Source organism: Melanerpes formicivorus, unplaced genomic scaffold (assembly GCF_026170545.1).
Source record: "Melanerpes formicivorus ecotype bairdi unplaced genomic scaffold, bMelFor1.0.p_v2 SCAF_1, whole genome shotgun sequence".
Lineage (NCBI taxonomy): Eukaryota > Metazoa > Chordata > Aves > Piciformes > Picidae > Melanerpes > Melanerpes formicivorus.
In genome coordinates, this window is record NW_027142353.1 from 47641069 (window position 1) to 47661746 (window position 20678).

Below are 20678 nucleotides of genomic sequence, written 5' to 3' on the forward strand. Positions count from 1 at the left end.
GTCAGCCTCGCTCCATTCTCTTATCCAGGAACCTGGGGAGAAGCTAAAGGGAGAAGAGATGGAGTGAGCAGCTGCTCTGGCTTGCTGTGGGGCGTCAGCCATTATTGCAGGCTGCTGGGGACACTCATCCCTCTGCTCCCCACCCTTCTGCTCCTCACCTCTCCCCTCCAGATGAGTTCTTGCCACATCCTTTGGACGCTTTGATTTCTTTCCAGCCTTCAGCTGAGCCTTGGCTGCAGCTTGCTGCTGCTTCCTCTGACACTTGAACTTTGTTTTGCACCAGTTCTGCAAGCACCCCCAGAAGAAGCTGGGTGAGTTTGGAACACCTCCCTCCCAGCACCACCCCACAGCACCCCACAGCACAGCAGTTACCTACCCAGGTCTGCAGAACGTCAGGGACTATGCCCAAGGGCATGAAGAACATCGGGACGTGGAATATCGTGGTGGAGACGTTGCAGAGTGCTGCACAGCACAGCTCTGCTGTGGTTGAGGCACTGCCAGTCCCCACCAATAGCACTCAGTGAAGGTCCCCAGTGGCCTTCTGGTTCCAGGGGGACATTTCAACTCCTCCTGAGGCCCTCACGTCTTCCTCCACCAGCCAGGAGAGGGCCAAGGGGGCTGCTGAGTGTGGCCATGGTGGGGGGTGGTATCCAAGGCATGACATCACGATGGAGGGTGTGTCTGCCTCATGATGTCACAAAGGGTGGGGCTCTGCCTGCAGCTATAAAGGGCTGGCAAGGCCCAGGGGCAGCAGGCAGTTGGTGCCAGGGTCTGGTGTTCTCTCAGCAGACTGCAGCCTCTGCCACCCCCAGTGGTGTTGGGCGAGCCTGTGTCTGGAGAGCCAGAAGGCCACTGGGAATCTCTTCACTGAGTGCTTTTGGGGGGCACTGGGAGCGTCTCAGCCACAGCAGAGCTCTGTGCTGTGGAGCACTCTCCAACATCTCAACCATGGCCCTCATCTCACTCTTAGTGCCAGTTCTCGTTCTCTCTGTCACAATGAACATCTTGGTAGGTCGCTGCTGCACGGTGGGGCATGGCGGGGAGGGGTGGTGCTGGGAGGTGCTGCAGCCTCACACAGCTTCTGGGGGTTCTTGCAGGGTTGGTGGGAGAAGAAGATCAAGAAGGAGAAGAAGCAGAAGAAAGCTGAAGCCAAAGCTAAGCTGAAGGCGGAAAAAAAATCGAAGCGTGCAAAAAAGGACTCCAAAAAAGCTGACCTGGAGGAGCAGAGAGGTGAGGAGCAGCAGGAGGGATGAGGAGCCAGAGGGGAGGGAGGAAGAGCCAGAGGGGAGGGGTGAGGAGCAGAGGGATGAGTGTCCTCAGCAGCCTGCAGCCTGACACCCCACAGCAAGCCAGAGCAGCTGCTCACTGCATCTCTTCTTCTCTCTTTAGCTTCTCGCCAGGTTCCTGGACAAGAGAAGGAGCCGAGGCTGACCTGGGGGATGCTACGGTGAGTGCCGGGGAAGTGCCCCAGATGCTAGCTCAGACCCTCCCCCCTTGCTCTGCCCCTTAGCTCCAGCTCCAGAAGCAGGTGCTGCCCGTGGCTCCTCCCAGAGGGGCCCAGGGTTCAGCGAGGTCTCCTCTGTCTCCCCTGCAGGGCACAAGAGCAGGCAGCACGCAGGGACCACCAGCTCATACAGAAGATGCTGCATGAGTTGGACAAGGAAATGGAAAGCAGCCGCCAGGAGGCCCGGTCCCCAGACTGGGCAGGCAGCTCTACTACCTTGCATGAGCTGGTGAAGCAGCAGAGGAAGGAGTGGTGGGCCCCTGGGAACAAGGCCATGAGGGAGAAGATGACAGCCCGGGACATGCTGAATCACTTGGATAAGGCACTGGAGAGCAGCCGCCAGGAACTCCTGTCCCCAGACTGGGCAGGCAGCTCTACTACCTTGCATGAGCTGGTGGAGCAGCAAAGGAAGGAGTGGTGGGCTCCTGGGAACGAGGCCATACGGGAGAAGATGACAGCCCGGGAGATGCTGGAGAACATGCCCCGCCCGCTACAGCTGAGCTCCTCCGATTCACTCTGGGACAGCGACCAAGAAGCCTTGGAGAAGAAGCCAGCCAAGGTGAGGATCCAGGAGCCCACAGCTGTGCAGAAGATGTCGGCTGCATCCTCCCCAAGCTCCAAAACGCCCCTCCAGTCCCCTAAGCTATGGAAACAGCCTGGCAAAGAGAAGAGCCAGGCCAGGAGCCAATTGGGGGAGGCCGGCAAAGAGAAGAGCAGCAGACCGGCCATGAGCCAACGGAGCAAGACTGGCAAAGAGCAGAGCCAGGCCAGCAGAAAGCAGCAGCAGCCTGGGGCTGCAACCCCCCAGGCACGGAAACAAAAGGCCCAGAAGCCAAGGAGCAGCCCAGGGAAGAAGCTCCGGCAGTGCCTGGCTCAGATCTGGTTGTGCCTGAAGTGCTGCTTCTGCAGCTGCTTCTGCCCCTGTTTGCTGCACCGGGCTCAGAAGAGGAACAGACTCCCCTAGCGGCCAGCTAGGGGGGTGGAGGGGATGGGGGGGGTGCGGTGTGGGGGGAACCCGGTAGACTGGAGAAATGGCCAGCTGGGGTGCCAGGAAGTTCTTCAGCAAAGGCAAAGTGGTGTCCCTGCTGCTTCCCACTGCCTGCCTCTGCCACCCCCCAGCATCCTGTCTCTGGAGAGCCAGAAGGCCACTGGGGACCTTCACTGAGTGCTATTGGTGGGGACTGGCAGTGCCTCAACCACAGCAGAGCTGTGCTGTGCAGCACTCTGCAACGTCTCCACCACGATATTCCACGTCCCGGTGTTCTTCATGCCCTTGGGCATAGTCCCTGACGTTCTGCAGACCTGGGTAGGTAACTGCTGTGCTGTGGGGTGCTGTGGGGTGGTGCTGGGAGGGAGGTGTTCCAAACTCACCCAGCTTCTTCTGGGGGTGCTTGCAGAACTGGTGCAAAACAAAGTTCAAGTGTCAGAGGAAGCAGCAGCAAGCTGCAGCCAAGGCTCAGCTGAAGGCTGGAAAGAAATCAAAGCGTCCAAAGGATGTGGCAAGAACTCATCTGGAGGGGAGAGGTGAGGAGCAGAAGGGTGGGGAGCAGAGGGATGAGTGTCCCCAGCAGCCTGCAATAATGGCTGACGCCCCACAGCAAGCCAGAGCAGCTGCTCACTCCATCTCTTCTCCCTTTAGCTTCTCCCCAGGTTCCTGGATAAGAGAATGGAGCGAGGCTGACCTGGGGGATGCTATGGTGAGTGCTGGGGAAGTCCCCCAGATGCTACCTCCGACCCTCACCCCTTTGCTCTGCCCCTTAGCTCCAGCTCAGGAAGCAGGTGCTGCCCGTGGCTCCTCCCAGAGGGGCCAGGGTTCAGCGAGGTCTCCTCTGTCTCTTCCGCAGGGCACAAGAGCAGGCAGCACGCAGGGACCAGCAGCTCCTACAGGAGATGCTTGGACGACTTGGAGAAGTCAATGGAAAAGAGTCGCCAGAGCTCCTGTCCCCGCTCTGGGGGGGCAGCTCTTCCTTGCAGGAGCTGGGGGAGCAGCAGCAGCAGCAGGAGTGGTGGGCCCCTGGGAACGAGGCCATGAGGCAGCAGGTGACAGCCCAGGAGATGCTGCAGAAGATGCCCTGCCTGCAGCCCCTGAGCTCCTGCCGTTCACCCTGGGGCAGCAGCTGTTCTTCCTTGGAGGAGGCAGCCAAGGTGAGGAGCCAGGAGGCCACAAGCCTGCAGGAAATGCTGGCTGCCATGCCCCCTGCGCAGCACGTGGACTCCTTGCCAGCCCTGAGCTCCCTCACTGAAATGCTCCTCCAAGCCTGGCAATGCTAGAATGGTTATGAAGAATAGGAATAGACCATAGTGACAGGGCTTGAAGGGAGATGAACACAAGTAAGGATTAGAGCCATTGATAATAGGAAACTAGTAGTGAGGACAGTTGCTAATAACAAGTTAAGTTAGGAATGAGTTAAGTTAGGAGTGAGGAATAGGTAGAATTAGAGTAAGTTTGGAGTACTTTTAAATAGAGGAAGCTGTTTGTAAGTTGATAGGTTAATAAGGTCTCTCTTCTGGTTTGGATGATTTAGGACTACTTCTATGTGCTGGCATTTCAAAAGAGCTCTCTCTGCAATGTAACATCTTTCTTTTTGCCTCTCTTCCAGACATGCATGTGATGGTTTAACAGAGCCTTGTAGTTTCTCATAGATTTCTAGTGTTAGCACAGGTAGGCTCAAGAGGTTAGCATAGGGATATTATGGGATGTTTTGGTCTTTTCTTTATACTAGGAATAGTGCTTTAAGATAAGGATGCTGCCAAGATTTAGAAGCCTAGAAAAGTTGTTCTTAGAATACATTACAGGCAAAAGTGACAGGATTGGGTTTGGCCCCAGGCACTGAGATTTCACCAGAAGCATTTGAGATCAGGTACTAACTCTCTAGAGCAGATCCATCAAAAGTTTCTCCTGGATTTCTAGTGTCAGCATAGGTAAGATCCAAGAGTTTAGAATCAGGGATATTCGAGGATGTTTGGGTCTTTTCTTGATGTTAATAAGAGCGTCCCCTGAAGGGTCAAACCACCCAACATGCCCTAGCCTAGGCAATGGCCTCAGCACCTGCAAATGTGCTAAGCTGGACACTTCCTGGGGTCCAGCGGGTCAAGGCCAATGCAGAGCACGTGTGAGTAACCTTGTCAGAACCACCTGTGCATGTTGAAGCCTGGACGCTGCCTGGGGTCCAGAGAAACGTGTACCACGTGTGATGAACGCTGCGACCCAGCTGTGAACTCTGTGCACCCCTGGCCATGTCTGGAAGATGTGAGGGCCTCAGGAGGAGTTGAAATGTCCCCCTGGAACTTAGGGGTGGAAGCTGATGCCATCCCATGGAGTGTAGGATGGGAGGCTGGATTTGGAGGTGCCTTCTGGCCTGGGCCTGTCTAAGATTCTATGACCTCAAGCATCAAAGCATCTGCTGGAACATTATTGTGGTGATTTGTAGGCCAGCTAGGAGGCTCCTAGAGATGGGGTGGGTAATCCCCATCCATTGAAGATCTTTTCTAATCCAAAAAAGGTCTGGTTCTGTTGCATCTTTGCTGTCTGATCCCATGTGATTTTCATTGGCCTGTGAATGGAGCTAGATGTGTCAGTGAGATTCACGCAGCACATTCCATCCAAATCTTCACACCCACATGCATGGACAAGTAACAAGAAATCTTTGGTGGCCCTATTCTGTAATGTAGCATGTCTAATCGATAGATGTTCAGTAGCTGAATCACTTCATACCTCTGATGTGAGACTGCTTTATTTTGCCAACCAGCAATTCATTTTATTTAACTGCACAAGCACTTCCTGCAGCAGGTGCTCTGGGAATAAAGATGCCAGCTTCTATTATTTCTCCTTTATTCCACAAATCCTCATCATCCTTACATTTACTGTTCATGGCAAGGCTTCTCCTGTGTCTGAGAGAGGCCATTTGGGTATTGTTCAATATCATGCTAATAGTAGGCATTAACAGAGTAAGATGACCTACACCGCAAGGTCCTCCTACCATCCTAGAGGGCAAGCCAGGCCAAGCTTGAGCCCCACAGATAAGAAAAATTCCTGGGGTGGAATCTTCTAGGCCAATCAACACCTGGCAGTCCTTTGCCTTTTTCTTTCCTAAAAGTAACCTTACACCACATGGAGTTACTTCTGAAAACAGGATTTGCTGGAGTATCATCTTGTGTCCAGGTAGTTTTTCTAGGGTTCTTTGGATCCATTGTTTCTGTACAACTAAAGCAGGTGCGTGGTGGCATTTTCACACTGCCCAAGATTTCGGTTTCTTGCGGTTCTACATTGACCTTATCCAGATGATTCATCCCACATCTGCATTTCTTCAATGTGCCCTGTCATATGGTCTTCACACTTTATTTTGGGCAGCTGTGAATTTACTCCCTTTACTATCTCTGAGGGATTAGCTAATGGGGTTGCTACCGGACATGTATGAAATGGTTGTTTGGGCTGTGCCATGGAAGCACAAAAACTAGTTTGGTTCAAGGCCCTAACTAAGGTTACCCATATACTGTTACTGTCCCATGGTATCAATTTAGAAGAGTGGTACTCAATGAGCAGACAACTCAATGTTACGGTAATTATTACAGAAAATATTGGAAACTTCATCACTCTTTGACTTCAGGAATCTTGCGTTGCTTCCTCGGAAAGGCTGGTAAAGGCTGGTCAAACACTTCGTGCTGGCATCCACTCGGGTCCTGAGTCTGTTAAAACACAAGCATATCCCTTTCCCCACCTTAGTAAGTCATGAGGGCCTTCCCATTTACCATCATGCAGAGCCTTTATGTAGACCTTGGCTCTCTGGGGACTTGTTATAAGGTCTTTGGACTGCAGTGAAGCAAAATGAGAAAAAACTATCGGTGTTTCTGCTTCTGTCAGAGAAAGAACATTGGATACATATAATGCTTTACTGAGTCTGTTCTGAGGAGTTTCCCCAGTCATTCCCCCTCTTTGTTTTTCTAACAATTACTTTAATGTATGGTGAGTGCGTTCCACAAGGCCAATGGCATCCTGGCCTGCATTAGGAATAGCGTGGCCAGCAGGAGCAGGGAAGTCATTGTGCCCCTGTACTCTGCATTGGTTAGGCCACACCTTGAGTACTGTGTCCAGTTCTGGGCCCCTCAGTTTAGGAAGGACATTGAGACACTTGAACGTGTCCAGAGAAGGGCAACAAGGCTGGGGAGAGGCCTTGAGCACAGCTGTACGAGGAGAGGCTGAGGGAGCTGCGATTGTTTAGCCTGGAGGAGAGGAGGCTCAGGGGTGACCTCATTGACCTCTACAACTACCTGAAAAGTGGTTGTAGCCTGGAAGGGGTTGGTCTCTTCTCTCTAGCAACCAGCACCAGAACAAGAGGACACAGTCTCAAGCTGCACCAGGGGAAGTTTAGGCTCAAGGTGAGGAGAAAGTTCCTCACCGAGCAAGTCATTCGTCATTGGAATGTGCTGCCCGGGGAGGTGGTGGAGTCACCATCCCTGGAGGTGTTCAAGAGGGGATTGGACGTGGCACTTGGTGCCATGGTCTAGTCATGAGGTCTGTGGTGACAGCTTGGACTCCATGATTTTTGAGGTCTCTTCCAACCTTGGTGATACTGTGATACTGTGATACAATCGCTTGACCCGTAGGGGAATGGGGGATGCCAGTCAAATGTGTTATGCCCCATGGTGTTAAAAATTGTTGGGTTTTTGAAGAAACAAACTATCCAGGACTGTGGTGGTTTAAGCCTTAACTGGGAGCTAAGAGCTCAGATGGGGGCACAGCTGAGAATCTATCCCCCAGCTTTCATTTGCATCTGAGTTGGTCTGGCAAAGTTAATGCTGGGGGTGAAATTTCAACCCACCACTGGGTCTTTACCAGGAAACACCCTGCCCTCCCACAGCCTGCAGAGATGCTGCTCACCCATGTCATTAAACAGTGGCATAAATTTCCTTGCACCTTGTGGGACTTGCTAGGGGCTGTATTCCGCTGTGGGAAGCAGGCAGTGAGGTTCCTCAACTTAAGAAGGTGCCGACAGAAGCATAAAAGTCTGGACAAGAAATTAAAAGCACCTCTTATGAAATAAGCTATATTTACAAGCAAGATGAGGTGCAGTGAATACATACACAATATACAGTCTTTACAATATATACAGAAATATACAGCAAAGAAAGTAATACAGAACAAAACTCCCTCCTTCAGCCAGGAGAAGGGTTCCCCCCCTGTACCCCCTCTCTCACACTACGTCCCTTTTTTCCCAAAAACTGTTAGAGAAAGAGAAAATATAATTATTAAGGAGGAAAACTCTGTTAGCTCAAAGCACATGCACGAATTATTTTTTCTTATCTGCTATTCAAGATCAGCTCCGTCCCGCAGCTGCTGATCAGAAGCAGACAGAAGCAGACAGGCAGAAAAAGAGAGAAACCTGAACTGACTGAGACCCAAACAGAACTAAAACTTAAAGTTGCATTTTACCTATCTACCAATGAAATTCATATAGAATATCATGTTTTCATTTTCTTCACCAAAACATTCAGACAGAGTGTTCCAGCAACTGTCCCTTTCTTAAAGGCACAGCCTAAACCGGTCACGGGGGGAAAACCACAGAGCACAGCCCCTGCATTTCCAGGTTGAGTTGCTCTACTGGAGATGTTAGAGCTGTGCTTCAATCATTTCACTGCCTTTCTATGTGGAATGCAGTACCCACAACCGCCTAGAACCGGGACCTGTGCTTTGTGCCTGCGTCCCGGCGGTGTTTGAAGATAGCACCGCCCCAGAGATGACAGAACCCAAACAAATAGACATCTGCATCACACGAGGGGGCAGCGGGCAGGGTATTCCACGGCAGGATACCTTCACGAGACAAATTGTGCCTCGGGGCCTTGGAGTTGGAACGGGCAACGGAAAACTGCAAACATCCAAATGGCCTTCTTGAGAACCTGGCCGAAAGCTCCAGCGAGCCAGGCAGCAACCATGCTGTAACGGTGGGTGCTGGGAGAGCGTCAGCACTGCATGGATTGGGAAACAAAGGGGCAAAGATTCAGGTTGATAAGGAAAAGGCTCAGTCCTATGCTGAAAAGCTTCTTTCTTTGGAACGAGAAGGAAAAGGTGAAAGGGCACTGAGCCGGAGACTTCACCATGGAGTTGCCATGCAAAGCAAACCGGCTGAAGCTTTCAAAGCACAACGGGACGCGGCTAAGTTCTTGCCGCCGACTTCTCCCCTTGACGGGCGGCCAGAACCGCGACCGCGCAGAGCGACCTTGCAAGTCCCAAGCCTGGAAGCAACTGTTGCAGGCACCGCAGAGCGGGAGAGAAACCCCAAGAGCGCTGGAGGAAAGACAGCGGCCACAGCCTGCGAGCCCGAGGAAGCTGCTCGAGGGGTTCCGTGCCGGAGCCTGAGACCTGCTTACCCCAGCGGGGAGAGAAGCCGCCAAGACGCGGCAAGGCCGGCCCGAGGAGCCGTGAGAAACTCAGCCGGCAAGCGGGACTCAGCCGAATGGCGAGAAAGCAAGTCCGCCACCGAAGCAGGCGAAAAGCCCCCGAACGGCGTCGGCACCCTGAGCCGCCAAAGGAAAAGCCTCGGAGCCGCAGCCCGATGTCACCCGCTAGGAGCTCCAGAAAGAAAGGGCAACTCTCTACAGCCGGTGGCGCGAACTGCAGCCTGGAAGAGCTTCGAAGCCCTGAGCTCCTCCCCGCCGCGCAAAACGTGTGTCAGGCAGGAAAAAGCCGCCTCGCAGAAATACTCTCCCAAGCCCGACTGCAGCTCCCAGCAAGACGCCGCGGAAGGAAAGCAGGAGCGTCCCGTTCTCAAGCAGCTGAAGAGCTCCCGAGCCCTGAGCGGAGCGCGTCGTGACGGAGGAACGCCCTTTGGGATCGACGGGGACCGCCGCAACTCCGCCTGCCAGGAAGCAGCAGGGGTGCCGAGCAAGAACGTCCCGCGCCGCCACTGCGGTGTCTCCAAAGCCACGGTCCAGCCCCGAGCGGAACGGCAGCTGCACCACAAAGACAACGGGACGCGACTCTGATCGTAGCAGCCGGCAGCCACCAAGGCGTCGCAGCCAGAGCCGCCAGTTCCACAGGGACTCCTCATCATAGCCGTGCAGAGTTCTGCCAGCAAGCAATTGCATTGGGCATGCTGCTGTTTTGTCCCCTACAGATCCTCGGTGATACCAGCAAGAAAAACCCAGCCCTGTCGTGAGCTGCAGAGCTCCACTCCTCCGCCTGGGACTGCAGCCATTGCAGCCGACGAGGCAGAAAGGGACGCCGAGGGGAAAGGCCCCTGGGAACCCCACAGCCACCTGCATCTTCACACAACGCTGCCACACCCAGGTGGGATTGTTCTGCTCACAGGGATTGGCCTCTGCCTCGCCCTCATAGCCCTTTGCCACCAGATCAGGCAGAGGAGGCTCCACGTTAACAAGCAGGTGGAAGGGCTGGGACCCAACAAGCCTCTCCTACCATGGTCCAAGGGCAAGACCGCATTGGCCTCTGGGTTTGCCACCAAGAACAACCTTGAGCTCCGCTCTTGGCTGCAACCCAGCAGGCGCCGAGTGGGGGAGACACAGCCACAGCAGACCTTGCCATGAGTGAGGGATGGATGGATTTCTCAGCTGCAAAGAGAGCCATCCGGGAGAGGAGAACAGGCCAAGCAGCCTGTGGTTGGCACAAGCCCCATGCCCCTCAAGTCCCCTGCCTGGGAGGAGGATGGCCAAATGAAGGCTAACTGCAGTGAAGGCTGTGCCTGCAAAGCCCAAAGTCAACCAGCCTAAGACTCATCCTATGCTAGGGGACTGATCACGTGACAATGAAAGCAGGAGACATCTAAATTGGGACTGGAGTTGGACTCCAAGCCCTGTGTGCCAGCCTGTGGGCTCCCTGTCCTCGCCCACCTCTCTCTTTGGGAGCAGCAGCTTTGCCTTGGAGGAGCCAGGGAGATGCCCTGCGGCGTGCCCCTGGGCTCCATGTTGCCCTTCCCCAAAGGAAGAGGCAGCTTCTGTAAAGAGTTGAGCAAATAAAGCAGATCTACAGAGAATCTCTGTCCCTTGTTGCCTTCAGGGGGAGCATCGTGGGGAAGGATGAGGGAGGGAGAGGCTGAGGGACTCAGGGCCTTCTTTGCCTCAGTCTTTAGTTGCAGGAGCAGCTGCTGGCTGCATCCCCGGAGCTGGAGCTCAGATCCTGGGGTGCAGGGTTGCTCTGGGAATAGCCTTTTGTGGTTCTGCTCCCTTTTATGGCTCCAGGGATGGGGCATCTACCACCTCTCTGGGCAGCCTAGGACAGGGCCTCACCAACATCTCTTCCAGCCTGAATCTCAAAGAGGTTTGAGTTCTCAACCATCACCCCTTGTCCTGTCCCAACAGGCCCTGCTCAAGAGTCTGTCCCCACTTTTCTTCTCAGCCCCTTCAAGTCCCCTCCCTGCCCCTGCTGCCTTTACAAGGATCAGGCTGAGCCTCACAACACAGTATCACAGTATCCTCTCTTCTGCTAGGGCTGTTTATGACTTGGCTAAAGGAATTTGCCCTCCCCCATCTCCAGGAGCCTCCTAGGTGGCCTACAAATCACCACAATAATGTTCCAGCAGATGTTTTGATGCTTGAGGTCATAGAATCTTAGACAGGTCCAGGCCAGAAGGCACCTCCAAATCCAGCCTCCCATCCTACACTCCATGGGATGGCATCAGCTTCCACCCCTAAGTTCCAGGGGGACATTTCAACTCCTCCTGAGGCCCTCACGTCTTCCTCCACCAGCCAGGAGAGGGCCAAGGGGGCTGCTGAGTGTGGCCATGGTGGGGGGTGGTATCCAAGGCATGACATCACGATGGAGGGTGTGTCTGCCTCATGATGTCACAAAGGGTGGGGCTCTGCCTGCAGCTATACAGGGCTGGCAAGGCCCAGGGGCAGCAGGCAGTTGGTGCCAGGGTCTGGTGTTCTCTCAGCAGACTGCAGCCTCTGCCACCCCTAGTGGTGTTGGGCGAGCCTGTGTCTGGAGAGCCAGAAGGCCACTGGGAATCTCTTCACTGAGTGCTTTTGGGGGGCACTGGGAGCGTCTCAGCCACAGCAGAGCTCTGTGCTGTGGAGCACTCTCCAACATCTCAACCATGGCCCTCATCTCACTCTTAGTGCCAGTTCTCATTCTCTCTGTCACAATGAACATCTTGGTAGGTCGCTGCTGCACGGTGGGGCATGGCGGGGAGGGGTGGTGCTGGGAGGTGCTGCAGCCTCACACAGCTTCTGGGGGTTCTTGCAGGGTTGGTGGGAGAAGAAGATCAAGAAGGAGAAGAAGCAGAAGAAAGCTGAAGCCAAAGCTAAGCTGAAGGCGGAAAAAAAATCGAAGCGTGCAAAAAAGGACTCCAAAAAAGCTGACCTGGAGGAGCAGAGAGGTGAGGAGCAGCAGGAGGGATGAGGAGCCAGAGGGGAGGGAGGAAGAGCCAGAGGGGAGGGGTGAGGAGCAGAGGGATGAGTGTCCTCAGCAGCCTGCAGCCTGACACCCCACAGCAAGCCAGAGCAGCTGCTCACTGCATCTCTTCTTCTCTCTTTAGCTTCTCGCCAGGCACCTGGACAAGAGAAGGAGCCGAGGCTGACCTGGGGGATGCTATGGTGAGTGCCGGGGAAGTGCCCCAGATGCTAGCTCAGACCCTCCCCCCTTGCTCTGCCCCTTAGCTCCAGCTCCAGAAGCAGGTGCTGCCCGTGGCTCCTCCCAGAGGGGCCCAGGGTTCAGCGAGGTCTCCTCTGTCTCCCCTGCAGGGCACAAGAGCAGGCAGCACGCAGGGACCACCAGCTCATACAGAAGATGCTGCATGAGTTGGACAAGGAAATGGAAAGCAGCCGCCAGGAGGCCCGGTCCCCAGACTGGGCAGGCAGCTCTACTACCTTGCATGAGCTGGTGAAGCAGCAGAGGAAGGAGTGGTGGGCCCCTGGGAACAAGGCCATGAGGGAGAAGATGACAGCCCGGGACATGCTGAATCACTTGGATAAGGCACTGGAGAGCAGCCGCCAGGAACTCCTGTCCCCAGACTGGGCAGGCAGCTCTACTACCTTGCATGAGCTGGTGGAGCAGCAAAGGAAGGAGTGGTGGGCTCCTGGGAACGAGGCCATACGGGAGAAGATGACAGCCCGGGAGATGCTGGAGAACATGCCCCGCCCGCTACAGCTGAGCTCCTCCGATTCACTCTGGGACAGCGACCAAGAAGCCTTGGAGAAGAAGCCAGCCAAGGTGAGGATCCAGGAGCCCACAGCTGTGCAGAAGATGTCGGCTGCATCCTCCCCAAGCTCCAAAACGCCCCTCCAGTCCCCTAAGCTATGGAAACAGCCTGGCAAAGAGAAGAGCCAGGCCAGGAGCCAATTGGGGGAGGCCGGCAGAGAGAAGAGCAGCAGACCGGCCATGAGCCAACGGAGCAAGACTGGCAAAGAGCAGAGCCAGGCCAGCAGAAAGCAGCAGCAGCCTGGGGCTGCAACCCCCCAGGCACGGAAACAAAAGGCCCAGAAGCCAAGGAGCAGCCCAGGGAAGAAGCTCCGGCAGTGCCTGGCTCAGATCTGGTTGTGCCTGAAGTGCTGCTTCTGCAGCTGCTTCTGCCCCTGTTTGCTGCACCGGGCTCAGAAGAGGAACAGACTCCCCTAGCGGCCAGCTAGGGGCGTGGAGGGGATGGGGGGGGTGCGGTGTGGGGGGTACCCGGTAGACTGGAGAAATGGCCAGCTGGGGTGCCAGGAAGTTCTTCAGCAAAGGCAAAGTGGTGTCCCTGCTGCTTCCCACTGCCTGCCTCTGCCACCCCCCAGCATCCTGTCTCTGGAGAGCCAGAAGGCCACTGGGGACCTTCACTGAGTGCTATTGGTGGGGACTGGCAGTGCCTCAACCACAGCAGAGCTGTGCTGTGCAGCACTCTGCAACGTCTCCACCACGATATTCCACGTCCCGGTGTTCTTCATGCCCTTGGGCATAGTCCCTGACGTTCTGCAGACCTGGGTAGGTAACTGCTGTGCTGTGGGGTGCTGTGGGGTGGTGCTGGGAGGGAGGTGTTCCAAACTCACCCAGCTTCTTCTGGGGGTGCTTGCAGAACTGGTGCAAAACAAAGTTCAAGTGTCAGAGGAAGCAGCAGCAAGCTGCAGCCAAGGCTCAGCTGAAGGCTGGAAAGAAATCAAAGCGTCCAAAGGATGCGGCAAGAACTCATCTGGAGGGCAGAGGTGAGGAGCAGAAGGGTGGGGAGCAGAGGGATGAGTGTCCCCAGCAGCCTGCAATAATGGCTGACGCCCCACAGCAAGCCAGAGCAGCTGCTCACTCCATCTCTTCTCCCTTTAGCTTCTCCCCAGGTTCCTGGATAAGAGAATGGAGCGAGGCTGACCTGGGGGATGCTATGGTGAGTGCTGGGGAAGTCCCCCAGATGCTACCTCCGACCCTCACCCCTTTGCTCTGCCCCTTAGCTCCAGCTCAGGAAGCAGGTGCTGCCCGTGGCTCCTCCCAGAGGGGCCAGGGTTCAGCGAGGTCTCCTCTGTCTCTTCCGCAGGGCACAAGAGCAGGCAGCACGCAGGGACCAGCAGCTCCTACAGGAGATGCTTGGACGACTTGGAGAAGTCAATGGAAAAGAGTCGCCAGAGCTCCTGTCCCCGCTCTGGGGGGGCAGCTCTTCCTTGCAGGAGCTGGGGGAGCAGCAGCAGCAGCAGCAGGAGTGGTGGGCCCCTGGGAACGAGGCCATGAGGCAGCAGGTGACAGCCCAGGAGATGCTGCAGAAGATGCCCTGCCTGCAGCCCCTGAGCTCCTGCCGTTCACCCTGGGGCAGCAGCTGTTCTTCCTTGGAGGAGGCAGCCAAGGTGAGGAGCCAGGAGGCCACAAGCCTGCAGGAAATGCTGGCTGCCATGCCCCCTGCACAGCACGTGGACTCCTTGCCAGCCCTGAGCTCCCTCACTGAAATGCTCCTCCAAGCCTGGCAATGCTAGAATGGTTATGAAGAATAGGAATAGACCATAGTGACAGGGCTTGAAGGGAGATGAACACAAGTAAGGATTAGAGCCATTGATAATAGGAAACTAGTAGTGAGGACAGTTGCTAATAACAAGTTAAGTTAGGAATGAGTTAAGTTAGGAGTGAGGAATAGGTAGAATTAGAGTAAGTTTGGAGTACTTTTAAATAGAGGAAGCTGTTTGTAAGTTGATAGGTTAATAAGGTCTCTCTTCTGGTTTGGATGATTTAGGACTACTTCTATGTGCTGGCATTTCAAAAGAGCTCTCTCTGCAATGTAACATCTTTCTTTTTGCCTCTCTTCCAGACATGCATGTGATGGTTTAACAGAGCCTTGTAGTTTCTCATAGATTTCTAGTGTTAGCACAGGTAGGCTCAAGAGGTTAGCATAGGGATATTATGGGATGTTTTGGTCTTTTCTTTGTACTAGGAATAGTGCTTTAAGATAAGGATGCTGCCAAGATTTAGAAGCCTAGAAAAGTTGTTCTTAGAATACATTACAGGCAAAAGTGACAGGATTGGGTTTGGCCCCAGGCACTGAGATTTCACCAGAAGCATTCGAGATCAGGTACTAACTCTCTAGAGCAGATCCATCAAAAGTTTCTCCTGGATTTCTAGTGTCAGCATAGGTAAGATCCAAGAGTTTAGAATCAGGGATATTCGAGGATGTTTGGGTCTTTTCTTGATGTTAATAAGAGCGTCCCCTGAAGGGTCAAACCACCCAACATGCCCTAGCCTAGGCAATGGGCTCAGCACCTGCAAATGTGCTAAGCTGGACACTTCCTGGGGTCCAGAGGGTCAAGGCCAATGCAGAGCACGTGTGAGTAACCTTGTCAGCACCACCTGTGCATGTTGAAGCCTGGACGCTGCCTGGGGTCCAGAGAAACGTGTACCACGTGTGATGAACGCTGCGACCCAGCTGTGAACTCTGTGCACCCCTGGCCATGTCTGGATACGCCCCATCCTAGAGGTCCAGCTATCGGGTCTCTGTGTCAGAAAAGGCCACTAATTGCCTTGGGACAGCACTTCCAGCAGCCAAGAAGGCAGGCAACTGGCCTGCTTCTCACCCAGCAAGCAACAAGGGCCAAAGGCTGCCCGAGTAGCATCTGAAGAACCTGTCCTAACAGGCAACAACTCCACCCAGGCCTTGCACCTGGACCAAGGCAGAAAGGGGAAGAGCTCCAAGAGAACTGAATGCCAGAAGGGGCTACAGCCCAGCAATGGAGCACACAAGGGGGAGGCCTCCTAGCCCTCTCCCAAGCCAAGGGCAAGCTCCAGCTTGTGAAGTGGGCACGACAAGAGAGAGGCCTGCTGGCCCTCTCTGAGCCAAGGCCTGCTCCAATTAGAGCCACAGCATCTGGGAAGATAGCAGGAAGAGGAGCGAGTTCGAGAGCCCCCGGCTCATCTGCCACGGAATCCCATTTGGGGGAAAACCACAGAGCACAGCCCCTGCATTTCCAGGTTGAGTTGCTCTACTGGAGATGTTAGAGCTGTGCTTCAATCATTTCACTGCCTTTCTATGTGGAATGCAGTACCCACAACCGCCTAGAACCGGGACCTGTGCTTTGTGCCTGCGTCCCGGCGGTGTTTGAAGATAGCACCGCCCCAGAGATGACAGAACCCAAACAAATAGACATCTGCATCACACGAGGGGGCAGCGGGCAGGGTATTCCACGGCAGGATACCTTCACGAGACAAATTGTGCCTCGGGGCCTTGGAGTTGGAACGGGCAACGGAAAACTGCAAACATCCAAATGGCCTTCTTGAGAACCTGGCCGAAAGCTCCAGCGAGCCAGGCAGCAACCATGCTGTAACGGTGGGTGCTGGGAGAGCGTCAGCACTGCATGGATTGGGAAACAAAGGGGCAAAGATTCAGGTTGATAAGGAAAAGGCTCAGTCCTATGCTGAAAAGCTTCTTTCTTTGGAACGAGAAGGAAAAGGTGAAAGGGCACTGAGCCGGAGACTTCACCATGGAGTTGCCATGCAAAGCAAACGGGCTGAAGCTTTCAAAGCACAACGGGACGCGGCTAAGTTCTTGCCGCCGACTTCTCCCCTTGACGGGCGGCCAGAACCGCGACCGCGCAGAGCGACCTTGCAAGTCCCAAGCCTGGAAGCAACTGTTGCAGGCACCGCAGAGCGGGACAGAAACCCCAAGAGCGCTGGAGGAAAGACAGCGGCCACAGCCTGCGAGCCCGAGGAAGCTGCTCGAGGGGTTCCGTGCCGGAGCCTGAGACCTGCTTACCCCAGCGGGGAGAGAAGCCGCCAAGACGCGGCAAGGCCGGCCCGAGGAGCCGTGAGAAACTCAGCCGGCAAGCGGGACTCAGCCGAATGGCGAGAAAGCAAGTCCGCCACCGAAGCAGGCGAAAAGCCCCCGAACGGCGTCGGCACCCTGAGCCGCCAAAGGAAAAGCCTCGGAGCCGCAGCCCGATGTCACCCGCTAGGAGCTCCAGAAAGAAAGGGCAACTCTCTACAGCCGGTGGCGCGAACTGCAGCCTGGAAGAGCTTCGAAGCCCTGAGCTCCTCCCCGCCGCGCAAAACGTGTGTCAGGCAGGAAAAAGCCGCCTCGCAGAAATACTCTCCCAAGCCCGACTGCAGCTCCCAGCAAGACGCCGCGGAAGGAAAGCAGGAGCGTCCCGTTCTCAAGCAGCTGAAGAGCTCCCGAGCCCTGAGCGGAGCGCGTCGTGACGGAGGAACGCCCTTTGGGATCGACGGGGACCGCCGCAACTCCGCCTGCCAGGAAGCAGCAGGGGTGCCGAGCAAGAACGTCCCGCGCCGCCACTGCGGTGTCTCCAAAGCCACGGTCCAGCCCCGAGCGGAACGGCAGCTGCACCACAAAGACAACGGGACGCGACTCTGATCGTAGCAGCCGGCAGCCACCAAGGCGTCGCAGCCAGAGCCGCCAGTTCCACAGGGACTCCTCATCATAGCCGTGCAGAGTTCTGCCAGCAAGCAATTGCATTGGGCATGCTGCTGTTTTGTCCCCTACAGATCCTCGGTGATACCAGCAAGAAAAACCCAGCCCTGTCGTGAGCTGCAGAGCTCCACTCCTCCGCCTGGGACTGCAGCCATTGCAGCCGACGAGGCAGAAAGGGACGCCGAGGGGAAAGGCCCCTGGGAACCCCACAGCCACCTGCATCTTCACACAACGCTGCCACACCCAGATGGGATTGTTCTGCTCACAGGGATTGGCCTCTGCCTCGCCCTCATAGCCCTTTGCCACCAGATCAGGCAGAGGAGGCTCCACGTTAACAAGCAGGTGGAAGGGCTGGGACCCAACAAGCCTCTCCTACCATGGTCCAAGGGCAAGACCGCATTGGCCTCTGGGTTTGCCACCAAGAACAACCTTGAGCTCCGCTCTTGGCTGCAACCCAGCAGGCGCCGAGTGGGGGAGACACAGCCACAGCAGACCTTGCCATGAGTGAGGGATGGATGGATTTCTCAGCTGCAAAGAGAGCCATCCGGGAGAGGAGAACAGGCCAAGCAGCCTGTGGTTGGCACAAGCCCCATGCCCCTCAAGTCCCCTGCCTGGGAGGAGGATGGCCAAATGAAGGCTAACTGCAGTGAAGGCTGTGCCTGCAAAGCCCAAAGTCAACCAGCCTAAGACTCATCCTATGCTAGGGGACTGATCACGTGACAATGAAAGCAGGAGACATCTAAATTGGGACTGGAGTTGGACTCCAAGCCCTGTGTGCCAGCCTGTGGGCTCCCTGTCCTCGCCCACCTCTCTCTTTGGGAGCAGCAGCTTTGCCTTGGAGGAGCCAGGGAGATGCCCTGCGGCGTGCCCCTGGGCTCCATGTTGCCCTTCCCCAAAGGAAGAGGCAGCTTCTGTAAAGAGTTGAGCAAATAAAGCAGATCTACAGAGAATCTCTGTCCCTTGTTGCCTTCAGGGGGAGCATCGTGGGGAAGGATGAGGGAGGGAGAGGCTGAGGGACTCAGGGCCTTCTTTGCCTCAGTCTTTAGTTGCAGGAGCAGCTGCTGGCTGCATCCCCGGAGCTGGAGCTCAGATCCTGGGGTGCAGGGTTGCTCTGGGAATAGCCTTTTGTGGTTCTGCTCCCTTTTATGGCTCCAGGGATGGGGCATCTACCACCTCTCTGGGCAGCCTAGGACAGGGCCTCACCAACATCTCTTCCAGCCTGAATCTCAAAGAGGTTTGAGTTCTCAACCATCACCCCTTGTCCTGTCCCAACAGGCCCTGCTCAAGAGTCTGTCCCCACTTTTCTTCTCAGCCCCTTCAAGTCCCCTCCCTGCCCCTGCTGCCTTTACAAGGATCAGGCCGAGCCTCACATCTCCTCTGCTAGGGCTGTTTATCACTTGGCTAAAGGAATTTGCCCTCCCCCATCTCCAGGAGCCTCCTAGGTGGCCTACAAATCACCACAATAATGTTCCAGCAGATGCTTTGATGCTTGAGGTCATAGAATCTTAGACAGGCCCAGGCCAGAAGGCACCTCCAAATCCAGCCTCCCATCCTACACTCCATGGGATGGCATCAGCTTCCACCCCTAAGTTCCAGGGGGACATTTCAACTCCTCCTGAGGCCCTCAAATCTTCCTCCACCAGCCAGGAGAGGGCCAAGGGAGCTGCTGAGTGTGGCCATGGTGGGGGGTGGTATCCAAGGCATGACGTCACGATGGAGGGTGTGTCTGCCTTATGATGTCACAAAGGGTGGGGCTCTGCCTGCAGCTATAAAGGGCTGGCAAGGCCCAGGGGCAGCAGGCAGTTGGTGCCAGGGTCTGGTGTTCTCTCAGCAGACTGCAGCCTCTGCCACCCCCAGTGGTGTTGGGCGAGCCTGTGTCTGGAGAGCCAGAAGGCCACTGGGAATCTCTTCACTGAGTGCTTTTGGGGGGCACTGGGAGCGTCTCAGCCACAGCAGAGCTCTGTGCTGTGGAGCACTCTCCAACATCTCAACCATGGCCCTCATCTCACTCTTAGTGCCAATTCTCGTTCTCTCTGTCACAATGAACATCTTGGTAGGTCGCTGCTGCACGGTGGGGCATGGCGGGGAGGGGTGGTGCTGGGAGGTGCTGCAGCCTCACACAGCTTCTGGGGGTTCTTGCAGGGTTGGTGGGAGAAGAAGATCAAGAAGGAGAAGAAGCAGAAGAAAGCTGAAGCCAAAGCTAAGCTGAAGGCGGAAAAAAAATCGAAGCGTGCAAAAAAGGACTCCAAAAAAGCTGACCTGGAGGAGCAGAGAGGTGAGGAGCAGCAGGAGGGATGAGGAGCCAGAGGGGAGGGAGGAAGAGCCAGAGGGGAGGGGTGAGGAGCAGAGGGATGAGTGTCCTCAGCAGCCTGCAGCCTGACACCCCACAGCAAGCCAGAGCAGCTGCTCACTGCATCTCTTCTTCTCTCTTTAGCTTCTCGCCAGGTTCCTGGACAAGAGAAGGAGCCGAGGCTGACCTGGGGGATGCTACGGTGAGTGCCGGGGAAGTGCCCCAGATGCTAGCTCAGACCCTCCCCCCTTGCTTTGCCCCTTAGCTCCAGCTCCAGAAGCAGGTGCTGCCCGTGGCTCCTCCCAGAGGGGCCCAGGGTTCAGCGAGGTCTCCTCTGTCTCCCCTGCAGGGCACAAGAGCAGGCAGCACGCAGGGACCAGCAGCTCGTACAGGAGATGCCCGATGAGTTGGATAAGGAAATGGAAAGCAGCCGCCAGGAGGTCCGGTCCCCAGACCGGGCAGGCAGCTCTACTAGCTTGCATGAGCTGGTGGAGCAGCAAAGGAAGGAGTCATGGGGCCCTGGGAACGAGGCCATGACGGAGAAGATGACAGCCCGGGAGGTGCTGAACATGCAGAACACGCCCCGCCCGCTACAGCTGAGCTCCTCCGATTCACTCTCGGACAGCGACCAAGAAGCCTTGGAGCAGAAGCCAGCCAAGGTGGGGAGCCAGGAGCCCACAGCTGTGCAGGAGATGTCGGCTGCATCCTCCCCAAGCTCCAAAACGCCCCTCCAGTCCCCTGAGCTATGGGAAGAGCCTGGCAAAGAGGAGAGCCAGGCCAGGAGCCAATTGGGGGAGGCCGGCAGAGAGAAGAGCAGCAGCCCGGCCATGAGCCAACGGAGCAAGACTGGCAAAGAGCAGAGCCAGGCCAGCAGACAGCAGCAGCAGCCTGGGGCTGCAACCCCCCAGGCACGGAAACAAAAGGCCCAGAAGCCAAGGAGCAGCCCAGGGAAGAAGCTCCGGAAGTGCCTGGCTCAGATCTGGTTGTGCCTGAAGTGCTGCTTCTGCAGCTGCTTCTGCCCCTGTTTGCTGCACCGGGCTCAGAAGAGGAACAGACTCCCCTAGCGGCC

General features: G+C 55.8%; 1 protein-coding gene and 1 long non-coding RNA gene across 2 annotated transcripts; both read left to right on the forward strand.

Moving 5' to 3' along the window:
- Positions 1-948: 948 nt before the first annotated feature.
- LOC137445144 (trichoplein keratin filament-binding protein-like) lies at positions 949-20673 on the forward strand. The gene is made up of 10 exons (XM_068146656.1): positions 949-1008; positions 1098-1230; positions 1390-1447; positions 1595-2063; positions 11703-11835; positions 11995-12052; positions 12200-12668; positions 19462-19594; positions 19754-19811; positions 19959-20673. Exons 1-10 carry the CDS (start codon positions 949-951, stop codon positions 20671-20673), a joined length of 2286 nt encoding a protein of 761 aa, XP_068002757.1.
- LOC137441843 (uncharacterized) lies at positions 13144-14025 on the forward strand. The gene is made up of 4 exons (XR_010987501.1): positions 13144-13415; positions 13507-13633; positions 13749-13806; positions 13954-14025. It is a non-coding gene; the product is annotated as an uncharacterized lncRNA (long non-coding RNA).
- Positions 20674-20678: the final 5 nt, after the last annotated feature.